The sequence below is a fragment of the Stylophora pistillata genome, chromosome 2 (assembly GCF_964205215.1).
Source record: "Stylophora pistillata chromosome 2, jaStyPist1.2, whole genome shotgun sequence".
In the NCBI taxonomy this organism is placed as follows: Eukaryota; Metazoa; Cnidaria; class Anthozoa; order Scleractinia; family Pocilloporidae; genus Stylophora; species Stylophora pistillata.
In genome coordinates this window covers 56,697,218-56,717,582 of record NC_142520.1, presented here as the reverse complement: position 1 = coordinate 56,717,582, position 20,365 = coordinate 56,697,218, and the positions used below count along the sequence as shown (strand labels likewise).

The 20,365-nt window shown below is 38.8% G+C and overlaps 1 protein-coding gene and 1 long non-coding RNA gene across 2 annotated transcripts; one reads left to right on the top strand and one right to left on the bottom strand.

Moving 5' to 3' along the window:
- Positions 1-336: 336 nt before the first annotated feature.
- On the bottom strand, positions 337-15,176 carry LOC148740567 (uncharacterized). Its single transcript, XM_088748634.1, has 17 exons — positions 14,952-15,176; positions 12,792-12,937; positions 11,914-12,165; positions 11,362-11,526; positions 11,106-11,219; positions 10,827-10,958; positions 10,657-10,753; positions 10,336-10,554; positions 9,797-10,173; positions 6,924-7,091; positions 6,535-6,645; positions 6,288-6,407; positions 5,985-6,075; positions 4,987-5,361; positions 3,858-3,992; positions 3,088-3,321; positions 337-823 (listed from the first exon to the last, which is right to left on the bottom strand). The coding sequence occupies exons 1-17, from the start codon at positions 15,139-15,141 to the stop codon at positions 483-485; spliced, it is 3,267 nt and encodes a 1,088-aa protein (XP_088604760.1). The 5' UTR covers positions 15,142-15,176; the 3' UTR covers positions 337-482.
- A 574-nt stretch (positions 15,177-15,750) lies between these two features.
- LOC148740566 (uncharacterized) lies at positions 15,751-17,341 on the top strand. The gene is made up of 2 exons (XR_015996594.1): positions 15,751-16,488; positions 16,521-17,341. It is a non-coding gene; the product is annotated as an uncharacterized LOC148740566 (long non-coding RNA).
- Positions 17,342-20,365: the final 3,024 nt, after the last annotated feature.

The following is a 20,365-nucleotide window of genomic DNA, read 5'->3' as shown; positions in this document are numbered from 1 at the left end:
CTTTGCGTCGTGTAAATAAAAATTATTGACCGGAATTATTTTAATAAGAGTACTTTGAAATGTCATCAATACGTAAAAATAATTTCTTTAGCTACCGGTCCTTAGCTTTGGTCACATAAATTCGAAGGTCTCTTTGCCAAATTTTATACGTGAAAAATGTGCAAATGTCTGCAGGTAAAAAAATATCTTTAGTGTTGCCCGAGCTACTAAAACCCAGCGGGTCATGCGCGTGTGTAAGTGTGCCATGTGACTGTCGATTGATCTAGGGAGGGGAAGGAAACACAATAACCACCTTAGTTTTCACCAATAAATACAAAACCTTTTTATAGGAACTTTTTTGAAATATTTTATTACTTGTGTAACTTTTCACGCTGTTTATCATGTCTACTTTACGTAACAAGCCTTCAAAATGATGAATTAACGTTTTTAGTTTTCTAAATCCTCTTCGAATTTTTTATGACACTTGATTCAACAGGTCTGTGTCAAGTGGTTTCGTAAAACACTTCAACCTCATCAGGTTGAAAGTTGTGACTTCCTGCCAGGAATGATTGGGTGAAGGAGCTGCCATAACTGTGGCCAGATGGCGGACTGTAGGTGTTTCCAGGGTTTGAGTAAGAATTTCCATTGGATGAGGCGTAGTTGGAAATGTGAATATCGTGTCCTCCACCAAATGTGGGTCCATAGCTAGAACAACTGTATATGGAATTGGCCCTGTAATGACTATACTTCCCTTGTTGGGTCAGTTTCACTGGTCCCCAGCCTGGCTTGTTAACCAATGAGAACAAAAAGGCGCTCGAAGTGTACTGGTACCCACAACTAGAAGCTGAATGATAAGTAAATAATTCAAAATGTTATTCAACTGTCGTTTCCTTTTAAGGGAGCAAACACTTATAATCTTTGATTAGGAAACTTTCATCACGTCACTGTGGTTTCCAGAAAGGTCCGAACTTAGATTGGTGCAGGTGCAGCGGCATTTCTAATGACTTTATCTAGGTTGTTCCAATCTTTAGGTGAGTGATAACAGACTCTGTTTACCCCAGTTTTTGGTTGCAAGGGTTAGTCTAAGTATAATCCTATTTCTTGTGTTAGAATTATGAACGTCCCTGTTGGCTAGTGGCTCCAATGAGTGATCCATGAGGCCATTAATACACTTATAACCCTACTTATATATAGCGATGATAAAATCTACGTTGTTCAAGGTTGAGCCACTTTAAAGTTACGAGGGCATAACTAGCTGAAGAATAAAGTGGTCTGTTCAGGAACGAGCCGTTTATTAACTTTAGAAATTACATACTCTACATGATGTGACTACATGAAGTCTGAGGACAACATAACTCCTCAATACTTAGACCTATTTACGCTGTCAAACTCACAATCAAAAGTAGATAGAGACGATGAGGAAATATGAAATAAAATTCTATTGCTTCCAATCAACCGCGATTTGGTCTTAGAAAGGTTCAAGGTAAGTTTGTTCGCTTTTAGCCGCAATGCTACGTTGTTGAAGTCTGCATTCAATTTTCTCTCCAGCTCGCGAGGTTTTTTTTGCGAAGAAGGAAAAGAACGGTTTCGTCAGCATATAATGATACCTTGGGGTGTTTAATAGCAGCAGGTAGCTCGTTAATATACAGAAGGAACAATGACGGTGCCAAGATGCTCCCTTGTGGAGCCCCGAAAGTAACGGGAAGGGCTTCGGATAGTGTATTTTCACAAGAGGTTTGCTGATTCCGATTACTTAGATACTAAGAAAACCACTGCTGGGACCGGGGAGACGATTTGGACATCAAGATCCCATGATCGACTGTATCGAACGCCTTTATAAGATCCAGAAATACAGCAACACAAATGTTCCCTTTTTCCAAGTTTAAAAAGACTTCATCGGCAAAGCCAGAGAATGCAGTGGCTGTTAAACGCTTACAACGAAATCAAATTGCTTGTTTGAAAGTAAATTATTTGAATCAAGGTATTCGTACAGCTGAGAGGATTACACTCTCTAAGATCTTGCTGAAAGAGCGTAAAATTGAAATAGGGCTATAATTTGTTAGGTTTGTTCCTGATACGAATAAAGCCGTCACTTTAGAACACTTCCATATCCAAGGAAACTTCCCTGTGCTCATAGACAGATTAATTAACTTTGTGATGAAATAAGTAACTTAAGCTACACTCAAAAGCCTTGTCCTGCTTATGGACAACCGCTCCGCAAATTTTATGTAATTGGTACAATCCACAGTGACCATCAATTGACAATGAAGTAGGAGATACAAATGATATTTTATTCTATATTATCGTGTGCAAAGGATATCATGTTAGGCCACGAGTCATCATCAATATCATTCTAAATATCTCATTCACCCGATTAACGCCGTTTATTAAATTTTTAACGTTTATATTTGGCGCCTGTAGTCATGGGCGGCGTTTATTCGACGGCGGTGCGCGTTTATTTTTAAATCATATTTCGTGACTCATTGACCCAATTGCAGTAAAACATTCGCAAATATCATGTAAAATGGAAGTCTTTCCACGACCATTTGCCTCAAAATATCGAGAATCGGCCTAGGGGTGGAATATTGAATTTCACCCTGTTTGGCCCTAGGAAGCCCGGAGGAAGACAATCCCTGAAATGACATTAGAAGCTTCAGTTGCCTTTTACTTTCTTCAAAATTTAGAAATTTTTAAATTCACCTGCCGTGGTTGAAACTTGTTACAGGTCCTGTTTGAACATATCCCTCGCTTCTTTCGCGCATCGCTCTAGTAACTGATGAGTCAAATAATTCATCTGGCGGCAATTTGTTTTTCACAATTATGCAGAAATAGATGCTCGTTGAAAACGTGAACTTAAAAGGCACTCCAAAATAACGGCATGATTAGTGTTTATCACTTCTGAGACACTGTTATAAGACACAGTTCAGTATTCCTGATCTAATATGCCATGGACCCCATTGTACTGTTTTTCTTTTGTTTTGTTTTGTTTGAGTGATTGTTTGTTTCTTTGTTTGTTTTTTTTTTTTCAAGCTAGAAACCAGATGCGCTCGTAGATTTTAATTTAAGCGAGGAGAAAAGGCAAGCAAATTTCATAGGTTATGCACTTACTCCATGATAAGCTATTGTATCCACCAAATACGTATTTTCCCACACGGACAATGGTCACTGTTGGCCCTTTGCTGTCACACAATGAGTGAAAGGTAGAGGCAGCCCAACCATCCACTGATGCTCTCCAGCAGCGCTTCCAGTAAGAGGACTGGCTCTGCACAACAGGGCTTAACCAACTGCTCAGGGATCCAAGGTAATTGTCATCGTTTGCCAATATTGCCGAATAACCCAGGCCTTAAAACAGGAAATAAGTATTATTTCACCGTTGACACCCAATTTTTTTCATTGCCATAACATTTTTACATGTTATTGTGTAAAGAAGATATGGAACACTGACACCACAAAAGCAAACAACTGAACATTAGAGAAATCGTTGGTGACGCAGAGCATAAAATACTGAGGCTCCTGAGACAGGAAACTTGTCCACTACTGCGAAGCGTTATGTTAATCAGTACAATAGGAAATGCGAAGTTGTCACGTACAGAATACACTTTTCACGTATTCAAAAACAAAATGAAAAACAATCTTCCATAATTATTTTTCGAGACAGATAAAAGGCTCAGAAGAGATTTTGAAATCAGTTCTTTTCCTATCAAAGTTTGAAAAGAAAGCCAGAGATCGGTTAAAATCTCGATGTACGAACACCAAAATTTCACTTCCCTGCTTTACCGACAGTTTCTTGTAAACTTAACATACTTCCATTCCTAAAGTTTTTTTGGGTATAAAGGGCTATAAAAATGTATTTCAAGCTGTTTTTCAACACATCTCACCTGCATAGCTGTGATAACAATCAAATCCATCTCCAACATATCCAGCTTTACACTTACACTTGTGCGAGCCACGTTCATTTGTACACGTGGCCAGCTTGTGACAATAATTCAGATCATGTTGGCATTCATCTAAGTCTAGTAATGTAATAAAATGGAGCAGTGAACACTCTTTAAACACCGAAGAAACAGAAAAGGTTAAGTAAGGCCCCTTGCAATTAATTACCCATATTAATGACGGAGCGTATTTCCGTAACCTGAACCGATTCGGAGTATCGCTGATATCCATGCCTCCCACTCCCCCTTAAAGATCTCAGAAAGTTCTTAAGTCAGTTTTCCTGATAGACTGGTGGTTCCTAAAACTACAGCACAGTGGTCCATTCTGAGTCTCACACCAGACCAGTCACCAGTCCAGCCCGATAACTATTACACAAAAACATCTGACTGTACAGCTGGACCTCGGAACAAGAGGGTCAAATTTGAGTCTCACAATAGAATCATTCTGTTCTTTGACATGGTTAAGGATACGGTAAACCTTCGCAGGTGTTTTTCGCGAAAAAAATTGTTACCGCGCTATTTAAAGCGTAACCACCATAAACTATATATCAGTGGAAGGGCTATGAAATGTGCTTTCCAGCTTTAAAACAGGGGCTTTTTTTCCTTTTTTACTTTGGCGGCTAAAAGAATTCAGTTCGAAAAGATGTTTTCGTGAACAACTTGAGTGCATTTCAATATCTTAAAATATATATTTTTTGAAACTGTAGTTGAAATAGTAATGCTTTGTTTGGAGTGCAATAAAAAAATATGTTGTCAAAATTTGGCTCGCGAAGGTCTACCGTATCCTTAAGCGAGATACCCAGCTTTCTCAGTGGCTCACCATCAAAAAGTAAGAATTGTTATCAGTGAACTGTCCTGCAAAGAAACGTGGCAAAATGCAAGGACATATATGTGATGGACTGACATCTTGTGCGGGAGGGAAAGAATATTACAAGTTGCTTGACGTGTCCAAAACCAGGATAAGTCCAGACATAACTGGATCATTATTAGCACCAAACTAGCCATTGTAGAACATCAGCTGTGTTTGCTCATGAAAATGACACCTTAAAAACTTCATTCAATATTTTTGACTTACCTTTCTTACAAGTAAACTGATGACAAGCACTACACTGCACGTCGTTCCACTCATAGCTGTATTTCACACCAAGTGCGTGCACACAATCTTCTTCTTTGAAGTTATTTGGCTGATTTTTGGCCCAGGCTGTAAAGTTTCCATGTCCACGATCCGCCCAAGTAAAGTCACCCTCTGTTGATCTGTCATTCAAACCCAACCATGATCTATCTCCATTATGGCGATGTTGAACGTAAACATTTTCTTCAATGTTGTTGACATCAACAAGGACTGAGTTTTCTTGTCTACATTTTGTTACAGCTGTGGTCCAGTTTGCACAGGTATCACTTGTGTAGTAACAGAATCCATTGAAGTAGCTCCATCCGGGATTGCAGATGTCTGGAAATAAATGTTCGTGATTTAATCTTGTAAAGAGTAACCGAAATTTATTATCCACCTACACTCCGCAGAGTAAAAATAACGCCCAAAACGAGTGCAAATATCACACGGTATTTGTACTCCGGAGAACCGTTTAGAGAGGTGTTCTCGCATCGAGCAAGCGATGAATTGGATTGAAGTTACAAAAAAAATGGCGGACAATTTAAATCACTTTTCTAGCGACGAAGAGTCGGAATGGCTAGCGAATATTTCTCCCAAAAAACACAACAACGCGCCAATTCCGTTCCGCTTCACATACTTCTGTCACGCACTCCCCGTAAATAAATATCCGCGAAGTTCGCTCGCACTGAAATAACAATTTGGCACGTTGTAGTATAAAAAACTTATTAGACGTCTTGTCGTGTCCTGTCGGTGAGAATTTTTACTAGTTATTTGTATTTAGACGAGGCGGTAGGGCTCGTCAGAATACGTCACAACTCGTAAAAAATACTCAACGATACTCCACAGCAAAACGTCTAATACGATATATGTATTCATATGTGACAAAGCTTACTAAATGATTTGCGTCTCCTCCGTCTAAATATTGATGAAATCTAACCCGCAAAGTTTAGTTGCATACCGACCTGTAAGGACCGCATAACTCACTGACACAGGATCATATCTAGTCTCGTACAGTTCCTTAACACAGATTCTGAATCCAGACACGTTCATATTCTGCAAAAAAGTTCGAAGTTTATTATTTAAATGAATTCTACATTTCCCTCCCTGTGGAGTTATTGTCCTCAACAACATTTTTCGCAAGGAAATTGAAAGCGGGAAAAATTAAAAAGGGTGAAAGCTGATAGCTTTTTTTGGATGATTTTTGATAATCAAGCATCTGTTTTTCAAGCCGATTCTTTTAAATTCTTCCGTAAAATGCTTTTTACCTCAATCCAAGTAGAAATGCCATTATGAGCTGGTGCCAAGTTTCCACTCGCTGTTGTGCTGTGATTGGCTGATATTTGGACTGATGGCGTCGCATTGTAACTTCGTGTAAAGTGTACAAACTGTCAGTTGGATGAAAAACAGATACTGAAGGAAATTCTTGAATAACTCTTTTCCTAAGCATCATCGTTAATTACTCTAATTTTCTATAACCGCAGGGCTCGACTCAGACTTACGCTGTACACTTACCTCGCAGTAAGCGTTGTTGTCTTCATCTGTTGGTGGATTCGTATTTGGAAAGTTTAAAGAGCCATGCTCAGTGAAGAGTGGCTTGTGCAACTTAGCAAATGCAAACCAGGTCTGTAAAGAACCAGTGCAAAAAAACAACACTTACTTCTAGTGAGTACCATAACGCAAATTCAATGAGTTAAAATGATTTCACACAGTAAAAGATCTTAAACTTGAATGAATAAAATTGAAATGGAATGAAACTAAGAGAATTCTAATCTAATTTGAGCACAAATGCAGAGATCCAAGCGTGTTACTGAGTTAAGGCGATAACTTGGTGAGCCTTAAGAAAATAACCCTAATCTCAAAGCTTCATCTATTTTTCAACAGAGAGAAAGCACATCACATACCACATAAATGTCCTGATGCTTGCCGTCAAAGTTTTGTAGCTCCCGCAAACAAGCCTTGAACGAGTTCTTGGTTACATCTTCTGTCCAGATAAACGCAGCGTCGTGTTCCTTTCCACTTCTTTGGTGATCAGATGTGACAAGAACAACTGGTGAATCCTTAAACTTGTCCTAAACACATGAAAATAAACATTTTCATCACAAATCTGACTACATTTTGGCAGTTTCTTTAAATTGAGTTTGGTCTGCATTGATCTTCACAAAGTCATCTGAATCATTAGTAATTTTCTGTGGGGTCAAATATTAAAATGATATCAAATTATAGTGAATTGCTGTCTGCATTAACTTCTTTTACGAACGTCTTTTTATTATCATCATTATTGTTATAGTGATTATAATAAAAAATAAAGATTATTGTTATTGTCCACGATGTTCGCTTAATAAAGGATATTCTATATACAAGGCTAAAAGTTTAGGAAAAAGATTGTTAAAATGTTTAAACCAAACGTTTCCGGCTGTTTGCCATCATTAGGGTTGAAAATTATGATCGTCTGTACATACATATATATCTGATATGATTCTCGATGGGAAAAGTTTGGAGACATAAGAAATAACTTGTTTGTTCAAACTGGGGTGGAATTGTTGGATCTTTAGCCCCTCGACAATCCTACGCTTGTGGAATGTTTCTGCTGAGGAGAGAACGCGCCAAGTGAAAGAATGTGATGGATTTTCCCGCAAGTGTTTTGTAGGTTCAGAGGTATGAGTAGGATTTGAATGCGCCGAAATACGTACTGTTAAATTTCTCACAGTTTCGCCAATATAATTAACGCCACAAGAACAATCTCCTTTGTAAAACTACTTTGGATCTGTGAGTATTTTTAAAGCTTTCAATTTGCCGTGTTTGCCACAGGATTACAAAGATGAAATTAAAATTAGTGAACTCGTTGAGTTTTGTAACAAACGTCTTACCGAGTCTCTCGTTTCTAACGCAAAAAGGAAGCTTGATAAAAACTTTCTTTTGGTCTTCGAAGAGAAAATTCGGAATGATGTCATCTTGCATTGAGTCGTTTAGAAAGTAGTTGATTGTATGCGAAACAAAACGCCTGGGATAACCTGCACTGACAAAAGATGTTTTAAGAGTTTCTATGTCCCTGTCAAGATCGGTAGAGATGCGTTTGGCTCTATGGAGTACGCCAGTGATGCAATTCCTTTTCCATTTAGTAGGGACCTCAGATTTCCAATATGTTGGTAGTTTTCCCGGTTTCTTAAAGACGCTGCAATTAAACTTGTTGTTCTAACTAAAGGCAGTATCGAGGAAGTGGTCGATTGAGCATTCAAATCCTGCTCACACCTCTGAACCTGCAAAACACTTGCGGGAAAATCCATCACATTCTTCCACTTGGCGTGTTCTCTCTTCAGCAGAAACATTTCAATGGCGTAGGATCGTCGAGGGGCTAATGATCCAACAATTCCGCCCCAGTTTGAACAAACAAGTTATTTCTTATGTTTCCAAACTTTTCCCATCGGGAATCACATGAGATATATATGTATGTACAGACGGTCATTATTTTCAACCCTGATGATGGAAAACAGCCAAAAACGTTTGGTTTAAACATTTTAATAATTCTTTTCCTGATTTTTTAGCCTTGTGTATAGAATATCCTATTATTGTTATTATCACCATCGTTATTATTATCATTATAATCATTTTTATGGGCTCCAGGTCCTATCTTGAGCAGTGCGTCAACGATAAAGTCGAGGAATGGGTAGGGCAAGTGACAAAATTGGCTGAGTTTGCTCTGTCGCAGCCCCAACTGGCTTGCTACCCAGCGTTTGCTTTTGGATTAAAGCTCCTCTGGACGTACTTTATGAGAACTCTGCCTGACATAGAGGATCTACTCGGACCTCTGAAGCGTACAATTGCTTATGCCGAAATGATTACAGATCACAAATGTACAAAAGCTGAATGCGAGCTGCTGGCGCTGCCAGCGAAAATGGGAGGCATGGGCCTAATAAATCCGAGTCAAGTAGCAGCCGTAGAGTATGTAGCATCCGCTAATATTACTAGTCCATTAGCCCAACAAATAGAATCACAGGCACCTGAGCCAACCTACTGAAATGAAGTACGCCCTGTGTAACGGGAGATGCGCCAAATGAAATATACGTATCTGAAGCAAAAACTTGATGTGGTGAAGAGCTCGATTTCCGAAAAAACTTTGAGAGCTGTTGACCTTGCCACTCAGAAGGGTGCTTCTAGTTCGCTTACTGTTTTGCCAATTAAAACAAAAGTGAGTCTCGAGACGATGTGAAACTCAAGAAACGACTGAAAAGTTCCTGATACGCCCTCTCTCTGTATTTGCGGGGACATCTTCACTGTGGATCATGCTATGATATGCAAACGGGGCGGATTTATCATACAACGCCATAATGAAATGAGGGATTTGGGGGCGGATATACTTCGCATGGTGTGCAATGGTATTGAAATCGAACCAGTTTTGCAAGACATCACAACAGAACAGTCATGGATCAGGGCAAGAGTGTTTCCTTTGCGCTGCTGAGATCAACAATACTTTGCTTTAAGTTAACTCTCCTAGAAACTCGCGAGCCTCGTAAGAGAAGTTTCCAGCCTAGTTTTTTGCTCAGATTTTTTTGAAACTAAGCTATTATCTTGTTTTCTTCTTATATATTTGATTGTTATGTAAATAGGTATTAATTTTATTGCTATTAGTAGTTATTATTATTATTATTATTATTATCATCATCAATCAAAAAAATTGTTATCAGTATCATTTGTTGTTTTTATCCTCATTTAAGCCAATGAGACGAGAATGTACCCGGATGTACCAAAGAATTATCTGTATGCAAACAACTATTACCTTTCGAAACGTCACATCTGCACAATTCGTTCCTGACCACCATTTTGTCATTTTGATTCTTCCCGTCATTCCCTCGGGGGGTGCTCCTTGATACGCCATCCAATCAATGGTGGCGAAAGGATTGAAGTTGTTTCCATTCCTCCCAGACTGCATTGCGCAGACTGTAAAATTTTGATTGCTGACTTTTTCTGTCCAAAATGTGATAGCATGATGCACCGTGTCGGAGTCATTGAGGTACATATGACTAAGGGTGATCTGCACTTGAACTTCTTTGTTCGGATAGAAGCGGTATGGTGGGAATACCACGATTTTGCAGCTTGAGTCTGACCATTTGGGAACTCGAAAGAGCTTTACCCGACCATGAATGATTGGAAAGCCTGTAAGATGGGAAACGCTCAAGTTTTAAACCAGTAGTAACCAATTTTTTCCTGTTATATCTCATGCAAGTCTCCAGAGGTTTCAATGTATTTGAAAATCCTAACTTTTGTCTGTCTTGTAAATGAAAGACGAAGTTCCTTCTCATAGTAATAAGGCCTTACCCTCACAGCTGCCAGGATGATATAAGGTATTATTGTCCAGTCCCTTGCAGAAGCTCAATTTGTACAGGCATTCATTGTCATATGTCGTTCCATTTTCCGTGCAGACAGGGTCTTGATACGACGGGCAGTTGTCGTCACACACACAGCGAGCTTCATGGGCACTGTAGGTTTTGCAGACTCCGAATGATGGGCAGAACACATTTAGACAGGGATTGAGGTCTGTGAATGTGAAGCAAAATGATATTTATCTCAAAATTCAAGAGAGATACCAAAGTAACGATATCAAATGATTGCACTGATACATTCAAGTTGAACCCAAACCTCCAATAACGACGTAGCTAACAGACAGAGGGTCGTGTTTGCTTCCTGTTCCACTCAAGTCTTTGACACAAATCCTCATGGATGTGAGGCTAACTTCCTACACAGAGACCAGAGAGCACAAGTTGAAACAACAGCAGAATAACAATCACAAAATCAGAGCCATCATTTACCTCAACCCAGGCTGATATGATGTTATTTTTGGGTGAGACAAGGCTTTTCATGCTGACTTGAGGGTTGTACAAATGATGCACAGACACAAGGACAACAGGTGAGGCATAAAAGGTTGTGTTGAACTGCACCTCCTGTAAAAATTAAAGAGAGAACACATTTATAGGAGAGAAAATCTGTATGGTACTACGTAGCTCAGCTATGTTTTCAAAACGAAGGTTTTTTTTTACCTTGAAATGGCTCCTCAAACTTCACAGTAAACGAGACTTGATTTCACTCACTTGACAAAAACCATAATTGTCTTCAGCCGTTGGTGGGTTACTGTTTCGAAAATCTGCTTCTCCTGACAGCGTAAAATTAAATTCAGAGCCATTGCCAACAAATGCAAACCAGTCCTGGAATAAGTGAATGCAAAGCGTGAGTTGCCGTCAAACAAAGTATAAAGTTATCAGACTGGAAAAAATAAAAACAAAAAAGAAAACAGTTAAGTTGGCTTACAAGCTCACCCATAAAAACTACACTAGATGTATCTCTTACCACAATGGTGTCTCGATGTTTTCCATCGAAGGGCAGGAACTCCCGGATGCACACCTCGAAACTTCTGGAATTTACATTTTCCAACCAAACATACATAGCATCATTTGGCTTTGTGTCACGTGTGTACCTAGCTGACACAAACACGGATGGTCCTCCAAGAAAACTCTGCAAGGTTTTTGGATCATATATGAATTTATGTCTATGGAGTAAATACACCTTAGATCCAATAAACACCATTCAGCTAGACAACATATCATGGCCACAAGTTAAAGGTTTATATGTTGGATATCTTGTCTTTCATTGGCTGAGAGCGAAAAGCTCCAAATCTTTCCTAAATCTTCCTTTCTTGACCTTGCAAGGTCTGGACTTTACAACCCACCACCGAAATTTCTAAGCATTGAGCGGCCTGTTTAAATGAGCATGGAAATGTGTTCCACATGAAGTAGGCGGGATTCACTTTGCAAGTTGGTTTAAGGTCTTTCTTATTAGGGTAGAACATGCTCAGAGAGGTTTGACCTCTCAGTTTTGTTTTATTTCCTTATTTCTTCTTACCTGTGAGAAGGTAACTTTGTCACACTTAGTTTCGGTTGTCCATATTCCAGTAAAAGAAACTCTACCACGCGTCACTTGAGGATGATCTTGGAAAGCCAACCAGTTGATGATTCCTGTACCATTTGATCCAATACCTGACTCACGAGCACACACTTCAAAGTCATGCGTAGTAACCGACTTAACCCACATAGCTGACGGTGAATGGACGCGTGAGAACGCCTCGCCATGGCTGACCGTCACGTGAACGTTAACCTGCAATTTTGAAGCCAGGGCGCGTAAGGCATTATCAGTTACTTGATGATAATGAGATTGACCTGTACACGCATTTCAAGCGAAATAACTCAACATTCTCAAGTAGTCGACGTATCGTGCTGATCTCTGGAGCGTACGTGCCAGAGGTGTCTCGCCTTTTCAGATTCCAAAGCTTCAGAGTTAATTGCGTCTAATTTGTCTTTCGATGCCCGTTCTTAACCTCTGGAATTTTAATTTACGGTGCCAAATAGAGTGTTAATTACGACGGAATATCTTACGTCAAAACACAAACTGAAGTTATTAGGATACTATGAATGCTATCCAGGGAAATGTGGTCACAGTTGGCGCTGTGGCAACCTAGTAAGGAGAAGATCAGCTGATTACACTTTACTTCTCCCCACAAGAAACGTATTTCATGTGGGGAGAAGTAAAGTGGAATAGATTTAATTGACAAAGTTACGGAATCAACAGAATCGAGTCGACCTAGAGATTGATCAAAAAATGAAATCGATCGAGTGGAAAGACGCTAATATTCCCTGAGTGTTGCTCAACCGAAGACCTTTCATTACTACATGGCGCTGTTGAATGGTGCCTTGAAGTGCTCCGGATCACCGACTAATACTTACCGTCCCCGATCCAGTGAATGTCTTGGGGAATACAACGTTTGTGCAACGAGGCAGTCGGCAGTGTTGAGAAGGTGAACACGCACTGCTGCAGCTCCAACCCTGCAGAGTCTGAGAAATGTTGAGCCTGCCAGTTTGGAGAGTGTTACCTACAGGTAAGGAGATGTATCTTTATCACAAGAACCAGTTGGCATTGTAACGTGAGTTAGAAGTTCAGACAGAAAAAACAACGCATATTAAAGTTACTGATTTGACTAACATGTAAGAGTACGTCTCCATCACTGCACTCTTTGATCTTAGAGCAATTTTCAATTGCGTGATGTAGATTATCCAGAATAGTTCTGGTTTTTTAGTTAACTTTACGTGCGCGTCACCCTATTAAAAAATTAAATGCAAAACTGAAATCACTCTCGATTAGGTCGCCCTTATTTTCCCCGCTTTCAAAAGTCTCTGTTTTTACTTTGCGTTATTACTGGCTTAGTTGATGTCAATTTACGTTCAGCCTGACCGTTATCAACTTATTTTGGCTTTTCGACACTTCGAAAACTATTCCATTTGGGCCATATAGTTCTCTTGTCTCGTAGTTGCATGATTGTGTCCCTTAATACGAAGATAAATATTTTCCAAGGGAAGCTTATTCAACAGATAATGCAGATCAATTCTACTTGTAGATAACAGCTCGATTTTGCAGTCAGATTTGTTAATATTTTCATTTTAACATTTTGACCTTATCAGGCGAATTAGGATGACTATCATTTACAAGTTGATGTTCTTCAGCGCAAGAAGTTACGTTAAAATGTATACCATATTTGTTTTCTAAAGATACAATGAGATCTTTCTCTTTATTTTTTTCATGAATTGATTAGGGAAAAACTAGTGAGAGGGATTTGGTGAGAACGTTAAAGCATTTCAGCTTTGAAGTCTTGCAGACGTAATCGTAACCACTTAGGAAAAACTGCGACTCTAGAGGAGAAATAGAAGTCTTATAACGTGCATATACATATATACATGTCAGAGTGGTAACTTTTTCTTGAGGAAGATACAACCAAGTAGCTTTCATTTTCTGTATTAAGTTTGTATTTTGGTGTTTCGTAAGATAACATGGAGCTGGAGCCAAGCAACTGTTAATCCAAGGAGTAGTCTTAGCAGAAACTAAAAAATTAGACATGACATTCCACACGACTTGAAACGTCAGAACGTTCAACTTGCTCACGACTGAGATGTGCACTTACGGGGCCTACTTATGGACTTCCCGCGGGCTAATACTTGCCACGTGACTTATATTTCGTTTTGTTTAAGCTTGAGCAAGAGTACAAGAAACATTACTTAACATCGGTTGACTGTACATAAGTGTATCATTTACAAAATGTAGTCATCAAAGTATTTTTTTTATGCCAAGACCTATTCTTCTATGTGAAGGGTTTTTTAGGCAAGGAAGTGGTATAAACATGACTGATCCCAATTTGAATTTTTAACACGTAATGAAGTGAGTCAAGAACCAATACCTTGGACACGACTTGATGCGGACGAAAGATAAAAAAAACCTTATCCTATAGATTTCTTAATTGACCATTCATAAAAGGAAGTGTCACAGTGGTTATGAAGCTTGATCATTCTTTATTATTTTTGTAACTCCATAAGGAACGAATCAAATTTTCCATTTTTGAAAGCATTTAATTATAGCCTCTCACTGTAAGCTAAACTGTAAAGAGTCTTTGAATTAATTTTAAACATTCATTTCAAAAGAAAAGAAATTTTCTTTATGGTAATTGAGGCATCCCGTTAGCTTTTAGCAAAAATATTTCGAAGCAAGTTTCGTGAAGAAGTAATCCCACGTAAAAATTTCTGAGATGGTCTCAAAGGGGTTGACCGTCAACCGTCAAATGGCCAAAATATTAACTGTCAACGTCAAAAACGCTATATTTTTACCGCCAACCGTTAAATAAGCAAACCAATGTTAGCTGTCAAATGTGTCAGATATCCTTAATTAACAACTAAACGATTGCCTTAATTGGGGTCAAGTTCTGTTGTTTATTAATAAGAGTTTTGATATATCTCAAAAATACATTAATATAGGTACTAATTTCTGTTGACCTCAATTTCGTCCAAATGCAATCGTTTTTTCGCTACTGGATCGTGTTGGGATGACTAATGCAGTCTTACCTTTCACAGCTAATAACAAATTTCCAGAGATAAAAACAATCAGCATCAGCATAGTTGAACAATTTATCGTCGCAGACCAAATGGCCGTGATCTGTACCAGTGATCTGTGATCTATATATGATTCAGTAAAGTGAATTCTTGCATTTATACATAGATCACTGTTGTTGTTGGCCAAAATAGCTTCCTGCATGAGCAAAGTATCGTGTGTAAGACAGGAAAGTACTCTTAAGCTTCATACTTCCCAAACGATGCCATTTCACCGGCGCACGTTTTCCACCTCTGAGTGTTTCATTTTGACCTAGAGGGAATTGACATCACGTAGCACCATGATACACATTGTCGCATGTTTCACAGAGTAGTAAAGTTTGTAGATTACTCAGCGATTTGTTTTATTTAGTTGGAAAAACCCCTCTAAAACATTTCACACCCAAAAGCGAGATCCCCTTTGTAAACGTTGTTGTAAGAAAATAACCTCGTTTTATAACAAGGCAAATCTTGAACCATTTAATGAAATGCCTTTGCCATAAGATCAGTGCAGAATCTCGAAGAGGGGACGTGTCTGAATTTGACTACAGATCTCTTTGAAGGTTAAAGCATACATATACTTAACAGTTGAACTATCGTCTTTCTTTTGTGTCTGAATTTTCTTCCTTATCGTGCTACAGTGTCATGGGTATCAAACGAAAATACGATAAAGGAGATGGAAGAGGGATTAATTCAATAACTTCATGTAGCTTTTACGGTTTTTTTTTGTTTTTTTTGTTTTTGCTTTGCAATAGGACGTCAAAAAGTAGCTGGCAGGTGACTTACACGTTTACTTGAAATGAAATAAGGCCAATGTTGAATTTAACTAATTACACTGGTCGCTTTTGATTATGGTTTTGCAATAACCATTTCACTAGTTTATAAGGTGCATGTCCCAGCCATGAAGATAATGAAGAACAGAGGTAACTAACATATATTACAACTTTCCGAAAAAAGAATGAAAATTAAATGTTAGCCGCATGCTGTTTTCCAAATTCCATAAACTAAGAATAGTTCTTTAGTCTTCCTCATCATTGTTTCCCTTCTGGATCCTTTTGTTCAATAACTGGCTTCTCATTGTGTTTTATTTTGACCCAGAGGGACAGTAACATCACGTAGCTTCCTATTAAAGCAAAGTACCATGTGTATGAAACGAAAGTAGTGGTGAGTTTCATACTTCACAAACGATGCCGATTTCACCGACGCACGTTTTCCACCTCTAAGCGTTTAATCTTGACCTAAAGGGCGATACCATCACGTCGCACCACGACACACATTGCTGCATGTTTCACAAAGTAGTGCAATGTGTAAATTACCCAAATGCGTTTTTTTTATGTGACAGAGTCACTTAGGCTTATTTCCTACTTAAAACATGTTGTTCTGTTTATTTTATCTTCTGGAATTTTAGCGATTTGTCAGTAATGTTAGTAATATGTTAATTGTGTTAGTAATGTGTTAACTGTATTAGTAATGTGTTAATTGTATTATTCCTTTAACTGCCGATTTCCCTTATGTAATTCCTGTTTAATTGCCGATTTCCCCTAGGTAATTCCTGTTTAATTAACCGCTCCTAGCCCAAATTTGGTTTTAAGTTATTTTTACCTTTTCCTGTATTTTGCTATAAGTTACAACCGTTTGCTCGGTGAGTTCAGTTGATTTGTTGCCTTCCTGAGAGTGCCCTTAAAGCAGATTCTAAGCTATACTAGCTTTTTGTATGTTTCAGTATTTTATGTTTGTTTGAGCCCTAAGCTTAGCATGTAGTTGTTTCCATTTATATTTTTGTAGTGATTTTTGGGTTAGAATTTGCTTAGTTTAGCCACATACTTCTTTTATCTTACTACTGTATTTTATTTATCTACTCTGACCTTTGTCACACAGCATGTAATTTCTCTGCTATATAAACTACAATTGTTTTCGTTTTAGCAGCTGTAATATTTTGGTTACCTGCTTCCAGTTCATTGTTGCTATGATTCCTGTGTTTTCAGAACCAAATTATGGGTTCATTACACTAGTAATTTCATTTTCCCCTTTCACTGTTTTATACTGTATTAGCTCAAGTTGTAATATTAAGCCTAGCTCGTAGTCTTTGTTGAATTCATGCCTGGTGTAGCAAGAACTATTTTTGATAGTTTCTGTCACACAATTTCCTGCTTTCAAGTACTTTGTTCGTTTCTTTTCTTTTACAGAATTATTTGTCTGTAGGTTATCCTTTAATGTTAAGTACTTTCTCCTAATTCATTTTAATCTTGCTACATCATTTAGCTCATTGGAGCTTTGTTTTCCTATTTATTTTTTAGTGTCACTCGTTCCCGGTTTTTTATTGTACCGTTGCATTTATTTGCTGTGTAATAAACTTGTAAATCTTCCCTCGGATCTTTTGTTCTTACGTCGACCGTTTTGGCCGTCTTACATTTATTTGGTCGGGAACTGACCTCCGTATAGTATTCTAGTCAAACCCGGAAGCGAAACATTTTCCTCTCAGTGTAGTTGTTGCAGTAATCGCGAATTGATCAATTTGCTTTCGTGAGAAGACGAACAAATTATTGTGATATTTTGGAGGATTTATCGATAGCAAGTTCTAAAGAGGCTCCACTCTTTCAAGGGCCTTTGTATTAATCCCAAAATTCATCAATTAAAGTAAAAGAGAAAGAGGATTCCAATCGGATAAACGAGGTAGTTTAGGGCTTATTGTAAAGACCAAGAGTTTCATCACGATATCATAAGAAACTATCTTAGACTAAAGAAAAGCTGTTATCTTTTATTAAGATAGGTAGGTAGGTAGGTAGGTAGACTTTATTTAGCCAGGGTGTCCCATTTAGCAAGGAGGCTGCTATCCAGAGGGGCCCTGGAGTAAAAAATTACAATAGTTAAGAATACAAAACATCTTGAAAGCTGAAAATATAGGATAAAATTAAAGTGCTACTGAAACGAAATTTTCGTATCTGAACTATTTGCTCTAACCTGTAGTTTTGAATATGCTGATCATCGTGAGATAATTTGCTTTGGCCAAAAAGAAGCGAAAGATATCTTTTTTAACCGTTCAAATCAAAAATTTTACACAAAACCATGTCCGGGTCCTGGTACCGAGCGAAATGGATTGATGACGTCACTGGTTGTGTTCACTCCGATAGCGTGGTTTATTTCACTCACTGTTTGTTTGTATTCGTGGGCGAAGGAGATGGCAGATATTGAAGTTTTGTCAAGTGAATCTTCTTCTGAACGAAGCGAAGTTGTCTCCAGTAGCGAAGAGGAAGATGGTGGCGTAAAATGGGGTTGACAGGCCTATACGACTCCCCGGCGTGTGTTTAGAGTAGCCTATTCAAAGTTTAGCCCTCTCGAGTATGTCTTTGAGCGACCGCCCTCTTCTGTAAGATACGAGCGGCGGGTTTTTGTATAGTTCGCTCAGTAGTGGTTGTGTTTCTATTAAATGCCAGTTTTTCATGAGAATTTGCTTTATGTGTGGCACTGAGTACGCACATCAGGGATTGCGTCTTTTTCGAATCGTTCGCCTTTGTAGATGTACAGCTATTTTTGTGACTGTCTCGATCGTTAAGTTGTCTTGATTGCTTTCAGCTTATCTTGATTAGCGCCACGCGCGCTGATTCGATCGTTCTACAGTTCTTAGTGTTCAGTGTTCCAGCCGTTTTGGCTCGTTTTCTTTTCTTTATTTCGGTATGAAAACGACCGATTTCACGTTCATAGAAGCACATGATCGCCTTTACTGTTTCTTGCTCTGCGTTTTTAAGGATTTGCTTTATCTCATTCTTGAAATCCTCGTCTGCTCTTATTTTGGCCCTCGCCCTATATTGTAGGGGTTCTGGGCATGTTCTGCTAGGCATTTGGTACAGAGGGATTTGTTCATTATCCTCAGACTTGCCGAGTAGATCATCTTGAGTGGCGGTGTCGTATGAGGCTTCCATGTTTTCTTCATTCTCTGAATGGCATTGCTTTGGCCCGGGGCGTTTAGTAGCCCATCTGCCGTTATAATGTCTTTCGAAATTTTCTGTAGATGGTCAGGCAAGACCGCGGTTTCGATCCTAATCTTGTGGATCTCGTCAGTTGCCAATTAACTAAATAGACTGGTAGAGATTCGTTCTCGGTATCAGTCGGGAATTTTGCTCCCTATCCAGGCGAACCTCTCGCAGATAGCCAAGATGCCGATGTGGCCGCCGATAAATAAGACTAGGATGGCATTTTGCCCGAAATCCTCTCTTTCGGCCTCCCAACATGCAAGCCACACTCCATGCTTTTACCCTTCTTTCACAGAAATACACAACCAGTGACGTCACAGGGCTGTTTTGGCCGCGCCAAGATGGCCGCCAGTTTTGTTCTCAGCCGGTCAACTTCGAATGGTTAAAAATGTACTTTCGGCTATGCGTTGGCCCAAAAAAAGTACACAGCGATTGCAAATAACGTTCAAACTCTATTATTTTGCAAAAATCTCGGATACGAAAATTACGTTTCAGTAGCACTTTAAAAAATACAAAAAATCATTTATAAGTAAAGGTATAAACAAACATGCAACAGTTTACAAGAATATAGTGTCTATAAAACTTTAAAATTTGTAGGTATTAATTAAAACTTTGAAGGGAGAAAGTGACTCGGCTTTTTGAATACAACGAGGTAAAAAGGTTCAAAAGAGCTGAGCCCGAATACCTTAAAGTTTGTTTTGCAAGGCTTAGTTTCGGTTTGGGCAGGTGCCAATCTGTTCTCCTGCGAGTATTATAGCTATGTACATTACAATTTCTAGTGAAATAGTCACTCATAAATTCAGGTACTAGATTATTTAGGCATTTAAATACTAAGGTACATCTATGTCTTTTCCGTTTTGTTTCTAGCTCAGCCCACCCTAAAACATTAAAAGTGTCTTTTGAAGAGTCATGCCTTAAAACGATGCGGGAAGCGCGATTTTGTAACCGTTGTAGGGTTTTGCTGGAGGTGGCTGACAATTCACCGCACACGGTGTCCGTATAACACAAGACTGGCTCTATAAGTGTATAGTGGACACAATTCGCTGCTTTAAGAGTAAGGCAAGATCTTATTGGGGCTAAGATTCCCAGTCGCTTGTTGACTTTGTTACAAATCGTGTCAATATGCTCTTTCCAGTGAAGCTGCTCGTCGAGCATAACCCCGAGATAATTAAACCTCGTCACTCTCTCTATGTCCTTTCCTTGGATCTGCAGTACAAATTATGATGAGTTTTGCAGTAATTGCCTTGTTCCAAAAAGTAGTCCTTTCGTTTTGCTATGATTTAATATTAGTCTGTTACTCGTCAGCCCGTGCTCAACTCGTTTGAGATCTACTTGTAGATTTTCCCTGATGGCGTTGACATGGGACCCAGAGTAGTAGATGACGGTATCGTCGGCGTATATGCTAATTTCGGAGTGCAC